General features: G+C 41.1%; 1 protein-coding gene across 5 annotated transcripts in view; it reads right to left on the bottom strand.

The window, feature by feature from the left end:
- Nucleotides 1–574: 574 nt before the first annotated feature.
- Nucleotides 575–24,047, bottom strand: part of pkig.S (protein kinase (cAMP-dependent, catalytic) inhibitor gamma S homeolog) — a 51,135-nt gene continuing 27,662 nt past the window's right edge. For 4 of the 5 annotated variants that reach the window (XM_041578846.1, XM_041578847.1, XM_018238145.2 and 1 more), the window contains exons 2-3: nt 2,564–2,742; nt 575–706 (exon numbers count right to left, since the gene is read on the bottom strand). In XM_041578846.1, coding sequence (XP_041434780.1) covers nt 627–706; nt 2,564–2,726 — 243 coding nt within the window. In that variant the 5' untranslated portion in view covers nt 2,727–2,742 and the 3' untranslated portion in view covers nt 575–626. Of the gene's footprint in view, nt 707–2,563; nt 2,743–2,982; nt 3,194–24,047 lie in introns of all 5 variants that reach the window. The other variant, XM_041578845.1, reaches the window with a different exon arrangement.

Below are 24,047 nucleotides of genomic sequence, written 5' to 3'. Positions count from 1 at the left end.
CATAGCCATGGAATTCTATTGTTGCATTATTGTGGGTGTAGAGGCCATCCCTGCCAAGTTTCGGAGAATTTAGGGTTAGCTCCATCCCATATCTTCTCTATTGTTTTCATAGCATTAGAAATATATCATTGCATAAACTGTGAATGTAGTGGCCTCCCCTGCCAAGTTCTTGATAATCCAATGTTAGCGCTATCCCGTATTATTTCCATGGTTTCATAGCTATAGAGATCGATTGTAAAATCACAGAGTGCAGTGGCCTCCATTGTGAAGTTCCTGATGATCCAATATCAGTTCCATGTTGTCTCTTCTCCATGGCTTCCTAGTAAATGCTGAATAAATAATTGTTTAACATTTACAAGATAAAGGGGGGCAACAAAAGTACCTTTAGGAAAATATCATTATAATTGCATATGGTTTCTTTTTCAGAAAAGGAAAAATAACGCTAAGGCAAGTTTGGGTCAAGTAGATCTTCAAGAGATGCATCTTACATGTCTATCACCAGAGTTCGGCAACATTTGCCCCTCCATAGGCAACTGTATACATATGCCTTTTGCATACAATGGTTTCTTTCTGTAAAAAAAAAAAAAAAAAATAGTTCATGTAGAGGTTGGCGAGACATATAGAGCTCACGATGGCGAGCTTCCATCTTGTGCTTCTGGAGTTTGCACTTGCCCACTGTCTGAAGATGTTGCCCCTTCTTTGTTCTCTGAAATGTCAAAAAAAAAAAAACAGTCATAAAGAGACTGATCATCCAATGAGAAACCTGGCTACTCTCTAGAATTTTGGGTTCAATTCCAGCCAGGGCACCATCTGCAAGGAGTTTGTATGTTCTGCCCATAGGCAATTTTAATAATTCAATAAATGTGCAGGGCATTGTAATTTGCATATAGTTGTTTTTCACTGGATTTTCCCCTAAAAGCCTAAATTTTGCACTGCTGTTCTAGTCTGTTCTGTCCTTCATTTGTGAACTGCAGTAGAGTCCTGCATCAGGTCAGGTACCCGCAAAGTGGTTGGGTTGTGCGCAAAAAGTCCCTGATTCCTTGGCCATGCGGGCAGTCGCCGGGTAACCTGGCTGGGTACTCAGCAAAGTATGGGCTTGATCCCTCCCACCCTTGTTATTAGTGATACTCCTGCGAAATTTCACCAGTGTAAAAAATTTTGCCGCTTGTCCGAAAAGTCGCTAGCATCAAAATCGCCGAGCACCAACACTATTCGGATGCCCATTGACTTTAAAGGATAAGTAAACCTTTCAAATAAGTGAATGTAAAATTGATGAGAGTGCTATTCTAAGCAGTTTTGTTATTTACATTCATTATGTATTCCTTTTTCATTTCAAGATATTAAGGAAAATCTGTACTGTTAATATGAATGAATTTTGTTCCAACAGCTCCACCTGCTGGTCAGTTTCCCACCAGTCTGACCAGCAAGTAGTCAAGGAAGTTGTCAGGAGAAAGAAAGAGGCTGCTCTGATATTCTTCTGCTTAGGAAAAAAATAAAGTTTTTCCACATCTTTCCTAAGTAGAAGAACATCAGAGCAGCCGCTGTTGTAACACAATCCATTCATATTAACAGCACATGTATCCCTTAATATCTTGGAATTAAAAAGAAAGAAACAATGAATCTAAATGGCAAAAGGGCTTAGAATGGCACTCTCATCAATTTTACATTCACTTATTTTAAAGGTTTACTTATCCTTTAACGCCAGCGTCAAAATTAGAGCGAGCGACTTTTCGGACACGCGTCCAAAATAGACGCCTATCCCCTAAAAGCCTACATTTTGCACTGCTGTTCTAGTCTTTCCTTTATTTGTGAACTACAGTAGAGTCCTGCATCAGGTCGGGTACCGACAAAGTGGTTGGGTTTTGGGGACAAAGTCCTCGATTCCTTGGCCAGGCGCGCAGTGGCCGGGTAACCTGGGTACTTAAAGTATGGGCTTGATCATTCCCACCCTTGTGGTTATTCCAGTTTTTATATTTCTTTGGGAAGATTCGGCACCTGAGTGACGTCACTTCCTGGCAAATGTGACATCACTTCCGGTTCCACGTGTCCCCCAGGTCGAAAGGTTATTTGGCTTATTGCAGGTCGGGTAGCGGGAACATGTGGTTAAAATTGCGGGTATGGGTATTAAAAAAAATGGACCGGCACAGGACTAAAAAGTGCAGTATAAATCGGACTGTGAACAATTATGTGCACATGAGATTGCGTGAATGCGGCCAATGAGCATGTTCATTATGTGCGAATGAAACATCAACGGTGGTTTAAGAGTGCGAAGTTTAGAAATGAGCCCCTTTGTCTCCCCAAACCAACACCAGTGAATTTGCTAAAAGCCATAGGACGGATATATATTATACATAGAGCTGGCACTTTATCTATCCTGCCGTGTCTCCTTGGAGGTAATTGTTCATGGAGTTGGCACGGTGTTTGTATTACTGCCTTGTGTTCAGGGGTATTATACACAACATTGGCTTTGCTTTATGCTGGAGTGTGTTCTGGGGTATCATTTATGGAACCAACTGTATTTATCTATCGTGTTCTTGGCCTGGCAAGCAAACCTTTAACATACCTGCCCCCTGAATGGCCAGCTCCCCCATGTTCTCCGACAACTCCCCTATTTGGCCTTTGCCTTCTTCCCCTTTGAGGTCCGGGACGGCGTTCCTTCTGCCGGTTCGGTCGCAGGATATGAATTCAGAGTATGCAGACTCGAGATCCATCATTTCCAATTTCATATCAAATCAAATTGGTCTGAAACGAGAAGAAAAAACAACAAGGGAGGGGTCAATAGGAGCAGACTTGGAATTCCTTGGATAAGCCATTCTCTGTGTGCAAGGGAACTAGTGGGGGTGCAGTTTGGTGGTGTAAAGGGGTTGTTCACCTTTAAATTAATATTAAGTATGATGTAAAGAGGGGTGTTCTGCAATTTGTTTTTTTTATTATTTTTTTAGTTATTTAGCTTTTTTTAAAAAAAAATTCATAGGGATGCACCTGTAATGGGCCCGAAGGCACAGTAGTAGTAAGGACCAAAGAGCAGACCAGACCAGGTTCGAAGTACAAAAGGTTTATCCGGAAGAATAGTCAGGGCACAGGCAATGTCGGTTCAGGCAGCAATCAAACAGCGTCGAGAAAACAGGCAGGAATTGGTACACGGAGAAATCAGACAATATATCTCACACCCAGGAACACAAGAGAAAGGAACCTATAATTGGGCAAGGACACAAAGGAAAATGGGGTTTAAATAGTTCAGCCTTTGGCGCCGAAACTTGACGCGCTGACGTCATGACGCCGACGCCAGCGTCTTCACGCTGGCGTCCTCACGCCGGCGCACATTCTGACGCCGGCGTCCATTCTGACGCCGGCGTCCAATCCGAGGGCAACTCGTTCTTGACGCAATCAAAGCAAGGTCAGCAGGAACAGCATGGTGGAGCAGAAGGACGTCATCCAGGTCGCCATCTTGGACACCAGGTAAGTCGGATTCCATTACAGCACCGAATCCAATATTTTTAATTCGTGAAAGCTTCGGCCAAATACCAAACCAAATTTGAATCCTAATCCTACATATGCAAACTACGGGTGGGAAGGGGAAAATATTTTTTACTTGTTATGTGACAAAAAGTCATGTGATTTCCCTCCCGCTCCTAATTTGCAGAATTGGATTCGGTTCTGCCAGGCAGAAGGATGTCAGAATCCGAATCCTGCTGAAAAAGGCTGAATCCCGAACCAAATCCTGGATTCAGTGCATCCCTAAAAGATCAGCAACTCTCCAGTTTGCAATTTTTGCACTCTGGTAGCTAGGGTCCAAATTCCCCTAGCAACCATGCACTGATTTGAATAAGAGACTGGGGTATAAATAGGAGAGGCCTGAACAGAAGGATAAGGAATAAAAACAAGCAATAACAATACATTTGTAGCCTTACAGAGCATTTGTTTTTCAGATGGGGTCAGCGACCCCCATTTGAAAGCTGGTAAGAGTCAGAAGAAGAAGGCAAATCATTCAAAAATTATAAAATAATAAACATTGCTTAGAATTAATCATTGTATAACATGCTAAACGTTAACTTAAAGGTGAACCATCCCTTTTAAACTCCATTATGGAATGCTGAACCAACGGGCAGATGGGAGAAACTGTCATTAATGTAATGATTAACTTAAAGGCACCAATAAATATAATGCTTAACCCAAGCCTTACAATAATGCAGGCAGACCGTTACACAAATAAACCCTTGGTTGTTCAGTTACATACCTCCCAACATTTTGGAAACAAAGTAGGACAAAAAAAATTTGCCGCGCTTTGCATGGCAATTTTTTGACCACACCCCCTAATTACCATGTCCATTTTACAATATTTGGCAGGTTATGAAAGTTTGAACACATTTCTGTGGATTTTTTGAGTTATTACAGTTTTGCTAATGAAGGTGAATTAAGTTCTCCCAAGAGACCTGCTTATCTTAAATTGTTACATCTTAAATAGTATCTATTCTGGGCTTACTGCCAAAATACATTTAAGTTAGACACGTTGTATCTTTTTCTGGCTGTTCAGTGGAGGAGATCAAAGATATAGTTGGGACGTTTCAGTAAGAAATCCGGGACTGCGGGTTGAACTGTCAAAAATCGGGACTGTCCCGCAAAAACGGGACATTTGGGAGGTATGCAGTTACAGGAACATACATGACAAGACTTGTTTTCCCCCTGCAGCCAATGATGTCCAAAAATTTACTTTACATACAGCAGAGGGCAGCAGATACTGATAGAGAACTTGGACAAACCATTTAGGATATCAGACAGAAGAGGGACAGACATAAATGTAGCCTCTATATTTCAAATATTCATAATAGGACTGGGTAAAATGTACATGCAATGTATTTTTCAATTTCAAGAGAAAGTAATGTGTGCGTGAGGGGGGAAAAGGACTGGCGGTGCGTGAGCAGGAACATATATGGTCACAGAACCCCTCAGTGACTTCTAATATCCTTATCATTTACAGTAGGGGGTACATTATTCTTTATAATACATGAGTGATACTCAGAGTTCCCTGTATAACTCAGCCTGCAGCCTTGTGCCTTTATATGGTCACAGAACAACCCCTCAGTGACTTCTAATATCCTTATCATTTACAGTAGGGGGTACATTATCCCTTATAATACATGAGTGATACTGTATAACTCAGCCTGCAGCCTTGTGCCTTTATATGGTCACAGAACAACCCCTCAGTGACTTCTAATATCCTTATCATTTACAGTAGGGGGTACATTATCCCTTATAATACATGAGTGATACTCAGAGTTCCCTGTATAACTCAGCCTGCAGCCTTGTGCCTTTATATGGTCACAGAACAACCCCTCAGTGACTTCTAATATCCTTATCATTTACAGTAGGGGGTACATTATCCCTTATAATACATGAGTGATACTGTATAACTCAGCCTGCAGCCTTGTGCCTTTATATGGTCACAGAACAACCCCTCAGTGACTTCTAATATCCTTATCATTTACAGTAGGGAGTACATTATCCCTTATAATACATGAGTGATACTCAGAGTTCCCTGTATAACTCAGCCTGCAGCCTTGTGTCTTTATATGGTCACAGAACAACCCCTCAGTGACTTCTAATATCCTTATCATTTACAGTAGGGGGTACATTTTCCCTTATAATACATGAGTGATACTCAGAGTTCCCTGTATAACCCAGCCTGCAGCCTTGTGCCTTTATATGGTCACAGAACAACCCCTCAGTGACTTCTAATATCCTTATCATTTACAGTAGGGGGTACATTATCCCTTATAATACATGAGTGATACTCAGAGTTCCCTGTATAACTCAGCCTGCAGCCTTGTGCCTTTATATACTGTATATATATATATATATATATATATATATATATATATATATATATATATATATGTGTGTATATATGTGTGTGTGTGTGTGTGTGTGTATAATCTGATGTCTAATATAACTCTGTTACCAAAACACTGCAGTGAAATGACTCTGTAGCTAACGAGAGAAGTGTCATAACGAACTGACAGTGATTAAGTTCACATTGAGCTGAACCCAATCAATCAATGAGAGGGCAAGTGGAGTTCAGTCATCTAGAAGCCGAGCGCTGCACTTTACAACCTATTTATGGTGACAAAAAAGGCTTTTGTGGCCTTGAATTTATTACAGATTTCCACTTTGCATTCGGGAAAACAAAAGCTGTAACATTGCAGAGATGCGCCATATTGGAAATACAATAAAACCCCAGATAACGACTCTTCGGGAACAACCCATCATTGCTGTGAGGCCATGCGCCTATCATTTAACCCTTCGAGCACCGATAGCGGTGATGGAGCTTCCACCACGTTCAACAGTCTGACAGCAGCCAAAGGGTTAAAGTGACATTCCTTATAAAGGGATACTGTCATGGGAAATCATGTTTTTTCCACAACACATCAGTTAATAGTGCTGCTCCAGCAGAAATCTGCACTGAAATCCATTTCTCATAAGAGCAAACATATTATATTTAATTTTGAAATCTGACATGTTGCCAGTTTCTCAGCTGCCACATTCATGTGACTTGTGCTCCGATAAACTCTTTACTCTTTACTGCAAGTTGGAGTGATATCACCCCCTCCCAATAGGAAGGTAACCAGATAGCAGCTCCCTAATACAAGATAACAGCTGCCTGGTAGATCTAAGAACAGCACTCAATAGTAAAATCCAGGTCCCACTGAGACACATTCAGTTACATTGAGTAGGAGAAACAACAGCCTGCCAGAAAGCAGTTCCATCCTAAAGTGCTGGCTCTTTCTGAAATCACATGACCAGGCAAAATGACCTGAGATGCACCTACACACCAATATTACAACTAAATACACTTGCTGGTTCAGGAATGACATTTTATATTGTACAGTGAATTATTTGCAGGCTAAACAGTGTAAATTAGAAATAAAAAACGACACGATTAGTGATGGCCGAATAAATTTGCGAAACTGTAGAAAAAATTTGCCGGTGAAAGATTAGCCTCGGCAAAAAAATTTGGGAATAGTCGATTGCATAAAAACTTTCGCGCGTCCAAAATTATTCAGACGCCCATTGACTTTGGACAAAATAGGCACACTTATAAAACTTGGCTTCAATGCGTTTCGCAAAATTCTCACGGGAAATTCGCGAAAATGTTTTTTGGGAGGGATCAAGTTCCCTTCTTTTAGCCAAAATGTATTCCCGTTAGGGATGCACTCAATCCAGGATTTGTTTCAGGAATTCGGCCAGGAATCAGCCGTTTTCAGCAGGATTCGGCCGAACCGAATCTGAATCCTAATTACCGGCGAATCGAAACAGGACAAATTCTCCCATGAGAGAATCCCTTTAAGAAACAGTTAATGACAAAGAGTAATTACAGGTAGCAGTGCATTAAATACAGTAGCATCATGAATATAAAACAATTTACTTGATGTTGGTACAATTTGGGGGATAACATGAGTGACACCACATTAGAGGAAGAGAAAACACGGGTTTCTAATCGGATAAAGGACCTTTTGTGCCTCCAGAACCAGCAGGGAAACACAATAGACTGCAATTACGAGTGTCCTTACTCTGAGGTTACAAAAGGGAAATCCTATTGAGTTTATTTTATTCTCGGCTCTCTCTTTCATTCCCAGGGCGGAGGGAAGAATGACAAGATTGGACGTCTGTAAATGAGACAGTAACGAGGGGATGAAACCTGTCGCAACACAATAATGCAGATTTGAGGGAACAAGTACTCTGTTGTTGGCTCCTATCTACTACATTCAGGTGAGTAACTATAGAAGCAGAAACTGCTAATGATGGGCGAATAAATTCTCCAGGCTCGAATTCGCAGCTAATTTCTGCCGCAAAAATATTTGATGAGCATCAGAAAAGTCGATCGCGTCAACATTATTCGGACGCCCATTGACTAACGCAGGCATCAAAAATCGAGTTTTGCTAATTTTTCAACATTTCTCAAATTTCGCAGGTAAATTTTTCTGCGATACAGGACAAATTGGCCCATCACTACACACTGCAGCTGCAGGAGCCCCCAGGAGGTACAGGGGCCCTAATTCATATACAGTTTCAATAAATATTGGTAAAACAAGTCAACCACAAAACATTTTGGGGGCCTAAAAAAAAACTAGTTACACTACTGACTGCATTCAATCTATTTTTATAGAACTGTGAAATTCAACATAATTTTGTGTATATATATATATATATATATAATAAGAAATGTTATGTTTTTGGGGGGGGGTCAAGGTCCCCCTCTTTCAGCCAAAATGTATTCCCGTTAGGGATGCACTGAATCCAGGATTCGGTTTGGGATTCGCAAAGATTCTGCCTTTTTCAGCAGGATTCGGCCGAATCAATCTGCCCAGCCGAGCTGAATCTGAATCCTAATTTGCATATGCAAATTAGGGACAGGGAGGGAAATCGCATGACTTTTTGTCACAAAACAAGGAAGTAAAAATATTTTTCCCCTCCCCACCTCTAATTTGCATATGCAAGGATTCAGGTTCGGTATTCAGCTGAATCTTTCGCGTAGGATTCGGCCGAATCCAAAATAGTGGATTCGGTGCATCCCTAATTCCCGTAGCTCCTTTCCACAATGAGGCGGCCTTTCTGATGCCACCCCCCCTCGCACCTGGCGCATACCATTTCCAGCACCAGAGCAGGTGTAGGTGGGGCCATAAAACAATCACGGGGCCCCAAAATGATTCTGGGCCCCACGCACCCTAGACCATGCCCACCCCACTGGTAGTCACTTTAAAAAAAAAAAAAAAAATTTGTGGCCAGGGCCCCCTACAACCTATAAAAAATGGTGCCAGGGTCCCTGACAAGTTAAACAAAACATAATAAAATAGGCGCTGGAATCAGAAGAAGGCAAATATGTAAAAAAAAAAAGTATATAAAAAGAAAGGCCAATTGAAAAGTTGCTTAATATTGGTCATTCTATCACATACACAAGAGTTGAAATTAAAGGTGAACTATGCCTTATATCAGATTTGGCAAAGTATTGTCACTATTTGGCAATGAGGTTTCCAATCCCACTATATGTGAACTCTCAGGATTGCCTATCCGTGGCCACAACACTTCCAGCTTGTTCCCTATACTATTTGTCAAATTATAAAAGTACAGGTATGGGACCTGTTATCCAGAATGCTCGGGACCTGGGGCTTTCTGGATAACTGATCGTTCTGTAATTTGGATCTTCATACCTTAAGTCTATTAGAAAATCATGTAAACATGAAATAAACCCAATAGGCTGGTTTTGCCTCCAATAAGGATTAATTATATCTTAGTTGGGATCAAGTACAAGCGACTGTTTTATTATTACACAGAAAAAGGAAAAAAAAATTTAATTTGTATAATAGGGATAAAATGGAGTCTATGGGGCATGGCCTTTCCGTAATTCTGGATGACGGATCCCATACCTGTATGTGGTTTTATCTATACGATAGTTTTGTGTAATATTCTATAGTGGCCCTATTATCACCAGGGGAACCGATCAGTTCTATAATTTGGTTTCTATTTGTATTTGAGCAGACGCTGAGAGAACAATAGGAGGGTCCATTTCTTGTATCCCATGATATATATACACATAGGTGTTGGAGCTGCTATACAGACAGTAAATAGATTCACTTCATGTGCCACCTTGTTGCCCCCCTATTGTGGATGGCTCCAAATGTAAAATGTGTTTCATAATCCACATCTTGGCTGATACCGGACCCATCCCAGCCTAATATACAAGCTCTGTCTAGTGCAGCAGATAATGATTCCCCCCACCCTTTTATACTACGAACGTCTATAAAACACAGTTACAATGAAACCGGATCCTCTGCAGTCCTCTCTATAGAGTAAGTCGTATTATTGACCAGAGCGCTGAATGCAATCGTTTCCCAGAAGCTTAAACCGAGACTAAGCACATCTTATATCCAGCCTTCAGTGAAAATCCTCCTAGGAAATCTTAATTACCTGCTATAGAGCTTAGTTATCAGATCTAGGCAAGAAATACGCTCAGGCAAGTCGAGGAGGACAGAAATGTCAATGAGCCAACAATGATGGTCCTCGAAGGATTTAGCATCAATTCCACATAGATAAAAAAAAAAAAGTAGCCTTAAAGGGCTTGTTCAGCTTTAAATTAACTTTTAGTATAATGTAGAGCAGTGATCCCCAACCAGCGACTCACACGCACAATTCAGCAGGAACAGTCCCTAAGTTTGCTCATAGTCTGTACAGAGAGATCCCATAAAACTATGGCAGCATAGGTATTCTCCTGTACTATGCACAATTCAGCAGGAACAGCCCCTAAGTTTGCTCATAGTCTGTACAGAGAGATACCATAAAACTATGGCAGCATAGGTATTCCCTGTACTAAGCACAATTCAGCAGGAACAGTCCCTAAGTTTGCTCATAGTCTGTACAGAGAGATACCATAAAACTATGGAAGCATAGGTATTCCCTGTACTAAGCACAATTCAGCAGGAACAGTCCCTAAGTTTGCTCATAGTCTGTACAGAGAGATACCATAAAACTATGGAAGCATAGGTATTCCCCTGTACTAAACACAATTCAGCAGGAACAGGCACCTAAGTTTGTTTATAGTCTGTACAGAGAGATACCATAAAACTATGGCAGCATAGGTATTCCCTGTACTAAGCACAATTCAGCAGGAACAGTCCCTAAGTTTGCTCATAGTCTGTACAGAGAGATACCATAAAACTATGGCAGCATAGGTATTCCCCTGTACTAAGCACAATTCAGCAGGAACAGTCCCTAAGTTTGCTCATAGTCTGTACAGAGAGATCCCATAAAAATATGGCAGCATAGGTATTCCCCTGTACTAAGCACAATTCAGCAGGAACAGTCCCCTAAGTTTGCTCATAGTCTGTACAGAGAGATCCCATAAAACTATGGCAGCATAGGTATTCCCCTGTACTAAGCACAATTCAGCAGGAGCAGTCCCTAAGTTTGCTCATAGTCTGTACAGAGAGAGCCCATAAAACTATGGCAGCATTTTCCTTGTACAAAGCATCACTTCAGTATGTAATTAGTATTGAAGAGGCAGCCAATATGAGGATGAGTGACTCTTGAAAGGGTTAAGAGAAATCTAAACATGGAGACACTGGAGCTTAGAAGGTTCATATTTCATGGGACACGCATGGGCGACGAGTTTATTTGTAATACAGTCACTTTACTGGCTCTTGTGTTTCTGCCATAGACAGGCCTATTCATTTTCTTCAGCATCTGTTTGCACAGCTGAACGCTTCAGAACCCCCAGATTCAGCAGGACCCGGCTCTGGAGAGGAATCAATAGAACAGAATTAACATTCCGACGTGTCACTCGGCAAAGGGAAAAGCTTGAGGGGGTTTTATCTTTTTCAATAGAATATTCTCCGCCTTATTTTCCAAGACTGCAGTTCAGTTCCTCCAGGGCCCCGGGGATTATTTATATCTGGTGTCAGTACCCCTGAGTGTGCCTTGCACAGACCTCCCTGTAACTACACTGTAATAACTGTTTTATTATATTTATTATATTTATGTAACAATAATGTTTTATTCCTGCACTGCAGCCCCCCGATATTTGGCAAAGTGGGTTCTATAGAATTTCTTATAGAGATGTACCAAACCCGGATTTCAGCTTTCGGCTGAATCCCGCAATCCAGGGGTACAGATTCGGCTGAATACCGTACGGAATCCAAACCCTTCTTGTGTTTCGGAAAAGCTCCAGAAATAACCAGTTATAAAGGTATGGGACCTGTTATCCAGAATGCTCGAGACCTGGGGTTTTCTAGATAACAGATCTTTCCATAATTTGGATCTTCATACCTTAAGTCTACTAGAAAATCATATAAACATGAAATAAACCCAATAGGCAGTTTTTGCCTCCAATAAGGATTAATTATATCTTAGTTGGGATCAAGCACAAGCGAATGTTTTATTACACAGAAAAAGGAAATCATTTTGAAAAAGTTGGATTATGTTTTTATAATGGAATCTATGAGAGACAGCCATTCCATAATTCGGAGTTTTCTGGATAATGGGTTTCCAGATAACAGATCCTATACCTGTACAAGGTACTGTTTTATTATTATAGAGAAAAAGGAAATCACTTTTAAAAAAATTCAGACCATTTAGATAAAACGGAGTCCATGGAAGATGGCCATTCTGTAATTCGGAGCTTTCTGGATAACAGGTTTCCATAATTCGGAGATTTCTGGATAATGGGTTTCCGGATAACAGATCCCATACCTGTACAAGGTACTGTTTTATTATTACAGAGAAAAAGGAAATCAGTTTAGTAAATCCCGACTATTTAGATAAAACGGAGTGTATGGAAGATAATTTGGAGCTTTCTGGGTGACAGGTTTCCGGATAACAGATCAGCAGAGGTATTCCCCTGTACAACTAACAGCTAAACTATAACCCTTGAACAATCTAGGTTTAAATGATTAAAAGCAGACCCTATAGCCCAACCTTAAAGTTAACTTTTAGTATGTTATAGAATGGCTAATTCTAAGTAATTCCATTATTTTATTTTTTTTTATAGTTTTTTTATTATTTGCCTTTTAATTGCATTTCACTTCGGACTCTTTCCAGATTCCAAATCGGGGTCACTGACCCCCCTCTAAAAACAAATGCTCTGTAAAGCTACAAATGTATTGTTATTGCTACTTTTCATTCCTCATCTTTCTATTCAGGCCTCTTCTATTGATATTCCAGTCTCTTATTCAAATCAGTGCATGGTTGCTAGGATAATCTGTACCCTAGCAACCAGATGGCTGAAATTACAAACTGGAGAGCTGCTGAATAAAAAGCTAAATAACTCAAAAAACACAAATAATAAAAAATGAAAACCAACTGCAAATTGTCTCGGAATATCACTCTCTACATCAGGACACTGCGGAGATTAGAGTGCAAGGCTGAAACTGACAGAGAGCTGCTGTTCACTATGATGATAAACTTGCACAACAAATTCTTACAGGAAAATCAGCCCAGTCGATATTTTATCAGTAAATCTCTGGGTATTTGCATATAGTTCCAGTAGCAGAAGAACGGTCTCTGGATTGTTTTAGTGCTTCATTTCACATGTTCTATAATTAGAATATCCATACAGACAATATGTACATTAACCCAGCTGTGACCTCACAATACAAGTATTCATATTATGTGGCTCTGCTAAATCTCATTTACTTGAATGTAATGGGGGGAAGGATTTGTTTTTTATATAATACTGCATCAGTGCAAGAGTCTGCATTCATGGAGCATAAAATAAACTCTCATACTGAATTCTGAAGGGAGTGTGACTGTGGGATAGCAGGTATAGTAGGGATTGATGGTGTCTATAGTAACAGTGGATAATAGTCTCTGGGAAGGGAGTGTGACTGTGGGATAGCAGGTATAGTAGGGAGAGATGGTGTCTATAGTAACAGTGGGATAATAGTCTCTGGGAAGGGAGTGTGACTGTGGGATAGCAGGTATAGTAGGGAGAGATGGTGCCTATAGTAACAGTGGGATAATAGTCTCTGGGAAGGGAGTGTGACTGTGGGATAGCAGGTATAGTAGGGAGAGATGGTGTCTATAGTAACAGTGGATAATAGTCTCTGGGAAGGGAGTGTGACTGTGGGATAGCAGGTATAGTAGGGAGAGATGGTGTCTATAGTAACAGTGGATAATAGTCTCTGGGAAGGGAGTGTGACTGTGGGATAGCAGGTATAGTAGGGAGAGATGGTGCCTATAGTAACAGTGGATAATAGTCTCTGGGAAGGGAGTGTGACTGTGGGATAGCAGGTATAGTAGTAAGATATGGTGCCTATAGTAACAGTGGATAATAGTCTCTGGGAAGGGAGTGTGACTGTGGGATAGCAGGTATAGTAGGGAGAGATGGTGCCTATAGTAACAGTGGATAATAGTCTCTGGGAAGGGAGTGTGACTGTGGGATAGCAGGTATAGTAGTAAGATATGGTGCCTATAGTAACAGTGGATAATAGTCCTCTGGGAAGGGAGTGTGACTGTGGGATAGCAGGTATAGTAGGGAGAGATGGTGCCCTATAGTAACAGTGGATATTAGTCTCTGGGAAGGGAGTGTGACTGTGGGATAGCAGGTATAGTAGGGAGAGATGGGGCCTATAGTAACAGTGGATAATAGTCCTCTGGGAAGGGAGTATGACTGTGGGATAGCAGGTATAGTAGGGAGAGATGGGTGCCTATAGTAACAGTGGATAATAGTCTCTGGGAAGGGAGTGTGACTGTGGGATAGCAAGGTATAGTAGGGAGAGATGGTGTCTAATAGTAACAGTGGATAATAGTCTCTGGGAAGGGAGAGTGACTGTGGGATAGCAGGTATAGTAGGGAGAGATGGTGCCTATAGTAACAGTGGATAATAGTCTCTGGGAAGGGAGTGTGACTGTGGGATAGCAGGTATAGTAGGGAGAGATGGTGCCTATAGTAACAGTGGATAATAGTCTCTGGGAAGGGAGTGTGACTGTGGGATAGCAGGTATAGTAGGGAGAGATGGTGCCTATAGTAACAGTGGATAATAGTCTCTGGGAAGGGAGTGTGACTGTGGGATAGCAGGTATAGTAGGGAGAGATGGTGCCTATAGTAACAGTGGATAATAGTCTCTGGGAAGGGAGTGTGACTGTGGGATAGCAGGTATAGTAGGGAGAGATGGTGCCTATAGTAACAGTGGATAATAGTCTCTGGGAAGGGAGTGTGACTGTGGGATAGCAGGTATAGTAGGGAGAGATGGTGCCTATAGTAACAGTGGATAATAGTCTCTGGGAAGGGAGTGTGACTGTGGGATAGCAGGTATAGTAGGGAGAGATGGTGTCTATAGTAACAGTGGATAATAGTCTCTGGGAAGGGAGTGTGACTGTGGGATAGCAGGTATAGAAGGGAGAGATGGTGCCTATAGTAATAGTCGGATAAAAGTCTCTGGGATAGTCTCATACTGTACAGTCTATGGAAACAATGTGGCAAATTCCTGGTATATACAAAAGGCCAAACATTTTGCACACACAATGCGCTGTTTGTAGTTGGAATATACAGAGGCCTGTGCTTGAAGTAGTAGAGACAGTGCTGGAGACAAAAGGAGACGTATTAGAAGAAGGAGAAGTATTATTCTACCAACATTACTGCAGCTTCTGCTTGTGCACCAATTTGTGAGCCGAATGCAAATTCAGAGTTTGAAATGCAAATCCTTTGGCTCAGCTCTCAGCTCTAATTACAAGCTTCCAATCCCTTCAAAGAAATCTGTTATTATGTGATACCCAAGGACCAAAATACGCTGCTTTCTTATCTTTCCTCTCCTTTCGGAAAGTGCTGGAAGCTCGTGAAAGCTCCGGAAAGTCCAATTCTGCCGCTCGTACAGTTTGGGCAAAGCTGAGCAGGGAAACCAATGGAGGAGTAACGTAATTACAGTGAAAATGAGTAATTACAGAATTTATAGAACTCTTGCCCGCAGCAACTTGATACGGAAATCCCAGCGTGCAGGGAATAGGGCATTGGCCCAGGTCATTGGGAGCAAAATTACTGATCTTATTAAAGGAGAAGGAAAGGTTCAAACTAAGTAAGCTTCTTCCTTCTATTGTGTACTCATGGGCTTCTGTATCAGACTTCCTGTTTTCAGCTTAAACCTCCAGGGCTAGGGCTTGAGCATGCTCAGTTTGCTCCTCTCTCCCCTCCTCCCCTCCCTGCTGTAATCTGAGCCCAGAGCTATGAGTGAGCAGGGAGAGACTCAGGCAGGAAGTGATGTCACATCAAGCTAATATGGCAGCTGCTATCCTAAACAAACAGAGAGCTTCTAGAGCCGTTTACTCAGGTATGGTTAAACATGCTACAGAATAAATATAGCATTCTTGCTTAAACTATTGTGGCTAATCTATTGGCAATAAACTGCCTCCGTAGCTTTCCTTCTCCTTTAACACACAGCAGTGGGAGGTCTGGATTTAGATCCTCGTGAGAACAACTGTAGCAGTTACAGTGTATCTTTAAACCTGCCTTCCTGCAACTAAAAGGGGTTGGCATTAATTAATATTTATTGACTAGGGGCCGTGGCTGTCCAACTGTTTGGACCAACCTTGACTTGGATATAAGGCTGGACATGTGAATGACCAGACTTCACTTAGATTGTTCAGACTCTACATTCTGAGGGTTGTGGTTTCTGTTTGCCTGATACTCACAAGCTGATGAAAATGATTGGCCAAGAGGATTTCCAGTCCGGAGCAGCCAATCGCAATACAGCCGAACACAGCTGCTGTACTGAAAACCTTAATAAATGTTTCAAGTAGCGCATATAAATATTTTGGCGAATCTTATTTACAGTAGGGGGTACATTATCCCTTATAATACATGAGTGATACTCAGAGTTCCCTGTATAACTCAGCCTGCAGCCTTGTGCCTTTATATGGTCACAGAACAACCCCTCAGTGACTTCTAATATCCTTATCATTTACAGTAGGGGGTACATTATGCCTTATAATACATGAGTGATACTCAGAGTTCCCTGTATAACTCAGCCTGCAGCCTTGTGCCTTTATATGGTCACTGCTAATATCCTTATCATTTACTATAGAGAAATTGGGAGCCCATGGCCTGGGAAAAGGGGGTGAGAGGAAATTGTGGCATGGTGGTGCCTTTGGCAGCAAACCCCCCTGGCCCAGATCTGAGACTCAGCTACTAAGTCACCCTCATTACCTCAGCCATAGCCACTGGTGGGGACTAGCCAGCTACATCCTCCTAATGGCCACACTCATTTAATGTCTCATAATTCCAAACATAATTCAACACAGAACACCAGACAAGAGCCCCCATTGTATCATTTGTCTTTTATATTAATGGTTACGTCCGTGCTATCATTGCTACAGCAGTCAGAACTATTTCACCTTTTTGGTCACATGAGAATCTCGGGGCAGAAATAGCTTCCTCTTCAGGGACTCGCGAGTGACGTTACAATGAGCTGACTTGATGTTCCCTCATTCCTGAAGGTGATTGTGACCTCATCGCTCATGAGAAGGAATTCTGTCCTACTATTCTACCAATTTCTGGGTCATGTGAAGCAGGAAGCACAGTCTGCGGCAAGGATAAACAATATATACAGTGTGTGTGTATATATATATTATATATATATATATATATATATATATATATATATATATAAAAAAAATATAAAAACTGACACAGCACTCCAAATTTCCATGATATTGGCTACTTTGGCAGTGCCTTTTTGACTACTTGCACCCACAAACCAAGAGGGTTGTGCGGCAATATCTTCTTTTCTAATATATATATATATATATATATATCCTGAATCCATGAATACACTTTGCTTTGTTACACTGAAATCCTGGTGTTGCTGGTCTTCCTTTGAGTGTATATATATATATATATATATATATATATATATATATATATATATATATATATATATATATATATATATATATATATATATATATATATATATATATATATATATATATATATATATATATATAGTCCAGTAGACGAAAGCACTCACAGCTTCATTATAAAGATAAAGTTTAAAAGGTTTCTTTATTGAACCCACATCAGATTTGATCTGATGTGGGTTCAATAAAGAAACCTTTTAAACTTTATCTTTATAATGAAGCTGTGAGTGCTTTCGTCTACTGGACTTTATAAATTTTTGGTTAGCACCCAGCCTTGACGCTAATGAGTGGTGAGTGCAGTGACGGCAAGTATTTCTATATATATATATATATATATATATACACACAAAAGCCATGAATATCTTGTAAATTATATCCTTATAAACGGTGAGTTCTGATGTCATCAGTTATAAACGGTGAGTTCTGATGTCATTTCTGTCACATGACTCACTGAAACTTGTGTATTACAATAAATAAAGTAATCCCAGTTGTGAAATATGAGGATATTAGAAGTAACCTCGGAGTTCCTTCGACCTCGTGTTTTTATATGGTCATGAAACTATGGTCATGAAACTCCTCGGTAACTTATAATATCCTTATATTTTACAAGAGGGGGTACTTTATTCCTACTTTCCTTACTTATGGTCACAAATGATGTTGTAACAATGGATTGGAAAAGAGTATTGATCAAAAAAGGTAATTAAAAATAAACATGAGAAATGAAGAAATGGGGCTGGGATTTTTTTTTTTATTTTTTTTTTTTTTACTGAACTACATTAATTGTGTTCCCCGGGCAGTTAGTCTGTGTTTGTTTAGCCAGGGTTTGGCCACTTAATTCAGATTTTATTGAATGGTCTCATCTCCTTGGGTCATGAATTAATGAAACTACCCCAGGAAGCCCTTCTGCCTAAAAGGGTCTCGTTGCAGCTTTCCCAGAAGGAATATCCTGTGGTTTAAGAATTCAAGGGGAACTTAAACCAAATAAAAAAATTTTTGCAAACTGTGTATTACAAGCAATCTATTGGCGTTGGTTTAAGGAGGCTTAGCCTTCATTAATGTCAGCCAGTATTTGTTTATGCCTTTTATATGCTGTATATTTTATACAGTGTCCGTTTACAGAAGCTTTTAGGGGTCTGGGTGATTGAAAATGGAGCCATGTGGGTGCCTGCTGGCTCCAGCTGCTTTCAAAGCATGGCATGCTGGGAGTTTTATGGAGTCAGAACAACACACAGTTAAAATAAAAAAAAAAGAAAGGAGCAGCAAACAGCTGCCGATGGTTTATCTGTTCCAATTGTGAGCTGGAACTCATCGCCCGCAGTAAATCAAATGACGTCGCTGGAGTCACCCCATGTATAGAAGGCATCTGCCTAAAGGGTTTTCAATGTTATTTTATCATTATAAAATAATGTGAGAGGGGGGAATTAGTAGGACAATGCATTGAAAGAAAAAAAAGCTTATTACACAGTCATCCATGTAAATAAATTCAATTGCAGTGTTTCAGCTGGCATCCACATGAGCGGTAATCGCCTTTCCTCGCGGTGATTCGTGGCGATGCTTTGCGTCTGCAAAGATTATTTTTCTTTCCGTCTTATCTTTTTTTTTATTCTGCTTGTGATCGTAAACCAGAGAGCAAAAGTGGAATAACATCCATGTGTGATTTATACAGAGGAGATAGAAATGAGCCATCTCTGGCCATGCTAAGCATGCTGGGACAATAAACATTTACCCCAAATATATATCTGTAACAAGGTTACAGATATATAGAAACTTTGGGGTAACAGTCATCCTACTATAGTTCCAGGGGTGCCAAGGGCACAAATAAGCACTCACCCCAAATCTCCCCCTAACTGACCTTCAGACTGGGCCCCCTTAGCTCATAACAAGGTTACAGATATATAAAAACATTGGGGTAACAGTCACCCTGCTATAGTTCCAGGGGTACAAATAAGCATTTACCCCAAATCTCCCCCTAACTGACCTTCAGGCTGGGCCCCCTACGGACTCAAATTGGCAAGTTAGAAATATAAAAGGGCAGAGACTTTCCGTTCATCATTACAAAACAAAGTGCTATTTTTATTGGCAATTGAGACATTCCCTAAGGAAGTATCAGAAAAAATATTAAGGTTTAGTTCCCCCTTTGAAACAAACAAATGAAAAACCAACCAAATTGTTCGCACACAATCCTTCCCCCTTTTGTTCAGTCCAGCTTCCCCAAATCGAGGTTACAGGAAAACACAAGATACTAATTAGAGTTATTTACAGCACGACAATATTAACTGTAACAGTTGGAACATTTTGGGTCCATATTCCGCTTTGTGCACAACAATAACGGCCTTTGTGAATGAAACATCTGCAATTTGCTAATGTGATTAACGGCAACCACCCCGAATGCTTTACTGGCCATCTGCTGCCAGCAACCTTCTTTAACCCTTTCACGGCCACCCCCAAATGTTAATTCTATTGATGGCTAAATATAGGTTTAAACGCCCCAAGTATTTAATCAGGAAGGGGGAGGGGCAGGGCTGCCTTTATAATGAAGCTAAATTTAGCTGGCGAAGGGTCATGGGAGTTGTTTTTGACCAGCTGATACCTGGATATCCCTATTCTACAATATGACACTAATTAGCAGCTTGATTCCCATGAGGCCTGTAGGTCAGGCTCACAGCAGCCAGAGCTCTGAATTCAAAAAGAACCAACCTGCAGAACCCAATAGCCAGAGTAAAGCTTCTCCATAGACATCAGTGTTGAGTTGATCCTTGCTTGCACTGGGAGAGAGAGTGGAAATCAATAATTTCTAATTATGTTAGCGTGCCGGCTCTAATTCTGATTTAGGGTCTCCAACACACTTTTTAAAAAGTAACTGTGGCTCACACAGACCCAAACTGTTTTGGACCTTATCATGCCTGGGAATCCATGCTGGCCATCCAAAACATTTTTTACAGATAAGCAAGTGCCATCGTCAGTCACATTCATTTAGAGCAGTGATCCCCAACCAGTAGCTCATGAGTAACATGTTGCTCTCCAACCCCTTGGATGTTACTCCCAGTGGCCTCAAAGCAGGAGCTTATTTTTGAATTTCAGGCTTGGAGGCAAGTTTTGGTTGTATAAAAACCAGGGCCTCAATGTAGATGACAATCCACATAGGGGCTACCAAATAGCCAATCACAGCCCTTATATGGCACCCCAAGAAAATATCTCATGCTAGTGTTGCTCCCCAACTCCTTTTACTTCTGAATGTTGCTCATGGGTTTAGACCATCATTCCATTATACCCATCTACAATCTGTTATTCCAATACATTCCCCTCATCCAAACTAACCCCCATGTTTCCAGTAAGGACTGCCCCACTTTCATTTTTGTTCATCAGGGCTGTACTCCCTGACCAATAGAAGAAAAGTGCAGGTACGAGCTGGTCGGACAGGGTGCAGGTGGCTGCCGAGGGGGGCCTGGAGCAGGTGCGTGCCCCTCATGTGTCAGGCCCGGGGGCCCGAACATTTGGCAGTAATCAGAAGTGATGGACGAATTTCTCCCGTTCACAAAACTCGAAAATTGACGCCCGCGTCATTTTTGAGCCGGCGCTATAGTCAATGGGCGTACGAATAGTGTTAACGTGAGGGACTTTTTTGACGCGCGTACAAATATTTTTGATGCCATCAAATTTACGCATGAGTTTCACGAATTTATTCGCCGGCGGCGAAACTCGGAAATTTGTTGTGAATACGCGCCAGGTAAATGTATTCGCCCATCACTTGTAATCAGTGCAACAGACAGACAGACACAAGTCAAGGGGTCCTGAAAATCCCGCAAACACAACGCAATTAAAGGGGAACTAAACCCTAAAAAAGGAATGTGGCTAAAAATGGCATATTTTATATAATGAACTTATTGTACAAGGTTAAAGTTTCAGCTTGTCAATAGCAGCAATGAGCCAGGATTTCAAACTTGTCACAGGGGGTCACCATCTTGGAAAGTGTCTGTAACACTCACATGCTCAGTGGGCTCTGATTGGCTGTTGAGAAGCTAAGCTTAGGGCTCGTCACTAATTATCCAGCAGAAAATGAGCTTCCCTGGCTGTAATATAAGCTGATGCTACAGGTTTGCTGATTATTCAATTCTGATGCCAATTGCACTGGTTTCTGTGCTGCCATGTAGTAATTATGTGTATTAATTACTAATCAGCCTTATATTGTGACATTTCTATTCTATGTGTACTGTATATTGTGAGTGGCTCCCTAAGCTCAGTAAGTGACAGCAGCACAGAGCATGTGAATCAGCAGAAAAGAAGATGGGGAGCTACTGGGGCATCTTTGGAGACACAGATCTTTACTGCTAAAGGGCTGTGGTTGCCTTGGGCTGGTACAGAAGTACAAACAATGTACAACATTTCTAGCTACTTCTTTAGTTAGGCTTTTGTTCTCCTTTAATCAGGACTATGCCCTCCCAACCCTTTCCCTGCCAGTGTGCCCTGCAATAATGAATCCTTGGGGCCGTGGCTACAGTTAATCTCTTCTTCTGAGCCAGTAATCATTTTGCAACAAACTGTTCTTAGCTGCGCATGCAAGAGCTGTTTCTCCAAAATCCCAAAGGGCAAAATCTGGCCTGTTACTGTGGGTTTAATGTAAACCAGCGGAATGGTATAAGAGAAGGGGGAATGTCCATGCAGGGAAGGGGTTGCTGGATGACTGCTTCCCTTAATTACATATAATTCATTTTATCCAAAGAACATGAGAATAAAGAGCGTTGCTATTACTATCAGTAAACTTCAAAGCACAGAATATTCCTCAGAGCTGAATAAAGCTAAAGATAAATAGAATTCCCAGTAATAGAGGCATGTATTGTGTAACTCATAACCCTGCATGAAAGACCAGGCATTGAACAATACTCCTTTTGCTTTCACTGCTGAATCCTTTACCAGACACCTCTTGCTACAGCATATCTGTAACACATCAAACCACAACATTCCAGCAACCAAAACCTTGTGCTACAACATCTTCACACAAGCTCAAACTGGGACATTGCTAGAAGAGACACTTGAACTTACAACATCTCCACTCATGCTAGAATACCTTTGTAACAGCTAAAATGATCATTTCTGTGACACCTCATGCTACAACATCTCCACATTAGACACCTCATGCTACAACATCTCCACAATAGACACATGCTACAACATCTCCACAACAGAGACATGCTACAACATCTCCACAATAGACACCTCATGCTACATCTCCACAATAGACACATGCTAAATCTCCACAATAGACACCTCATGCTACAACATCTCCCCAATAGACAGCTAATACTACAACATATAAACATTAGACACCTCATGCTATATCACCACAAGCTACAACATCTCTTACAGCTCAAATGGAACATTTCCACAACCTCGTTCTACTACTGATTGCTCAGGCAACAACATCTCCCCAAAAGATGGCTGCAACATTCACCTGAAGCTACAACATCTCCACAACAGAGAACTCAAGCTACATCTTCACAGAGAACTCATGATACAACATCTTTGCAGATAACTCAAGCTAGAACTTTTCTGTAGCAGCTCAAGGTGAAACACTTCTGTGAGAGAGACATTATGCTACCACATTCCCCCAACCAATTCTTATAACTCAAGAGATGCTACAAAATCTCTGAAGACAACTCAAGCTGGAACAGACATTACTTCTCCTCTTTGCTCATGTCCCCAACCAATATCTCAAGTTATGTCATCTCTGTAAGGCCTAAAAAACAAACACGAGTGCATCGGTCACTGGATCAAAATTTCTGATTATGACAGAGGATGTTTTTTTGGGGAATCTTGACCTTAAAAAAAGGCCCTTCTTGACCTTAAAAAAAAGCCTTACATTTGGCCATTAGGAAACACAAACCCAAACCTAAAGCTACAGTACAAAAGCATTGTAAATGTGCCTTGTAGGCGGCATTAGAACGAACATGGTCTAAAAATTCAAGGACTAAGAGACTCTCAACCTAGACTCTACTCATGAACTGCGTCTCCCACCAAGACGTCCGCTGATGCAGCTGTCACACTGGGTTTGGAGGCGGTGCAAGCTCCAGGCCGTAGATAGTGTTACCATGGTGCTCCAGCCTTTTGGATCTTGGTTCTGCCCTACACCCAGAGTGATAGCTGCAATCAAAGAAGGAGGTAAGAGGATTAGTATAATATAAATTCAATAGAAATGTTTTTAATGCATTATGGTGGGCCAGATTCTGCAAGGGCTGGGTTGAGGTAATGGAAAAAAAGAGGACTAGGCTTGGGCCTCAAATTTCAAAAGAGGAAACCAAAAATGTCCAGAAGCTGTTAAGGATGAAACTGCAGGTTCAACACCCCTAAGTTTAGTTGGGTGTTCATCATTCCACCCCCAGCCCATCACTTAAACACCAGCAATCTACCAACATTGCCAACCACAAAATACAATGTTCTACCATGAAGTAGTTCAAGGAACTTTTAACAATTAAAAAAATAACACTTAGAATGAAAACCAACTAAGGGAGAAATCAGGAAGATAGCAGAACTCATTATCAGTAGCAACTATCTGTTAATTACCGTTTGTTGTTACTCTGTAGTCAGGAAAATAAAAGCAATCATCTAACTGGAGGATCAGCCTGAAACAGGAAAAACTTGGCTTACGTGACT

This window comes from Xenopus laevis, chromosome 9_10S (assembly GCF_017654675.1).
Source record: "Xenopus laevis strain J_2021 chromosome 9_10S, Xenopus_laevis_v10.1, whole genome shotgun sequence".
Taxonomy (NCBI): domain Eukaryota; kingdom Metazoa; phylum Chordata; class Amphibia; order Anura; family Pipidae; genus Xenopus; species Xenopus laevis.
The sequence above is the reverse complement of the archived record's forward strand: the minus strand, read 5'-3'. Positions and strand labels throughout refer to the sequence as shown.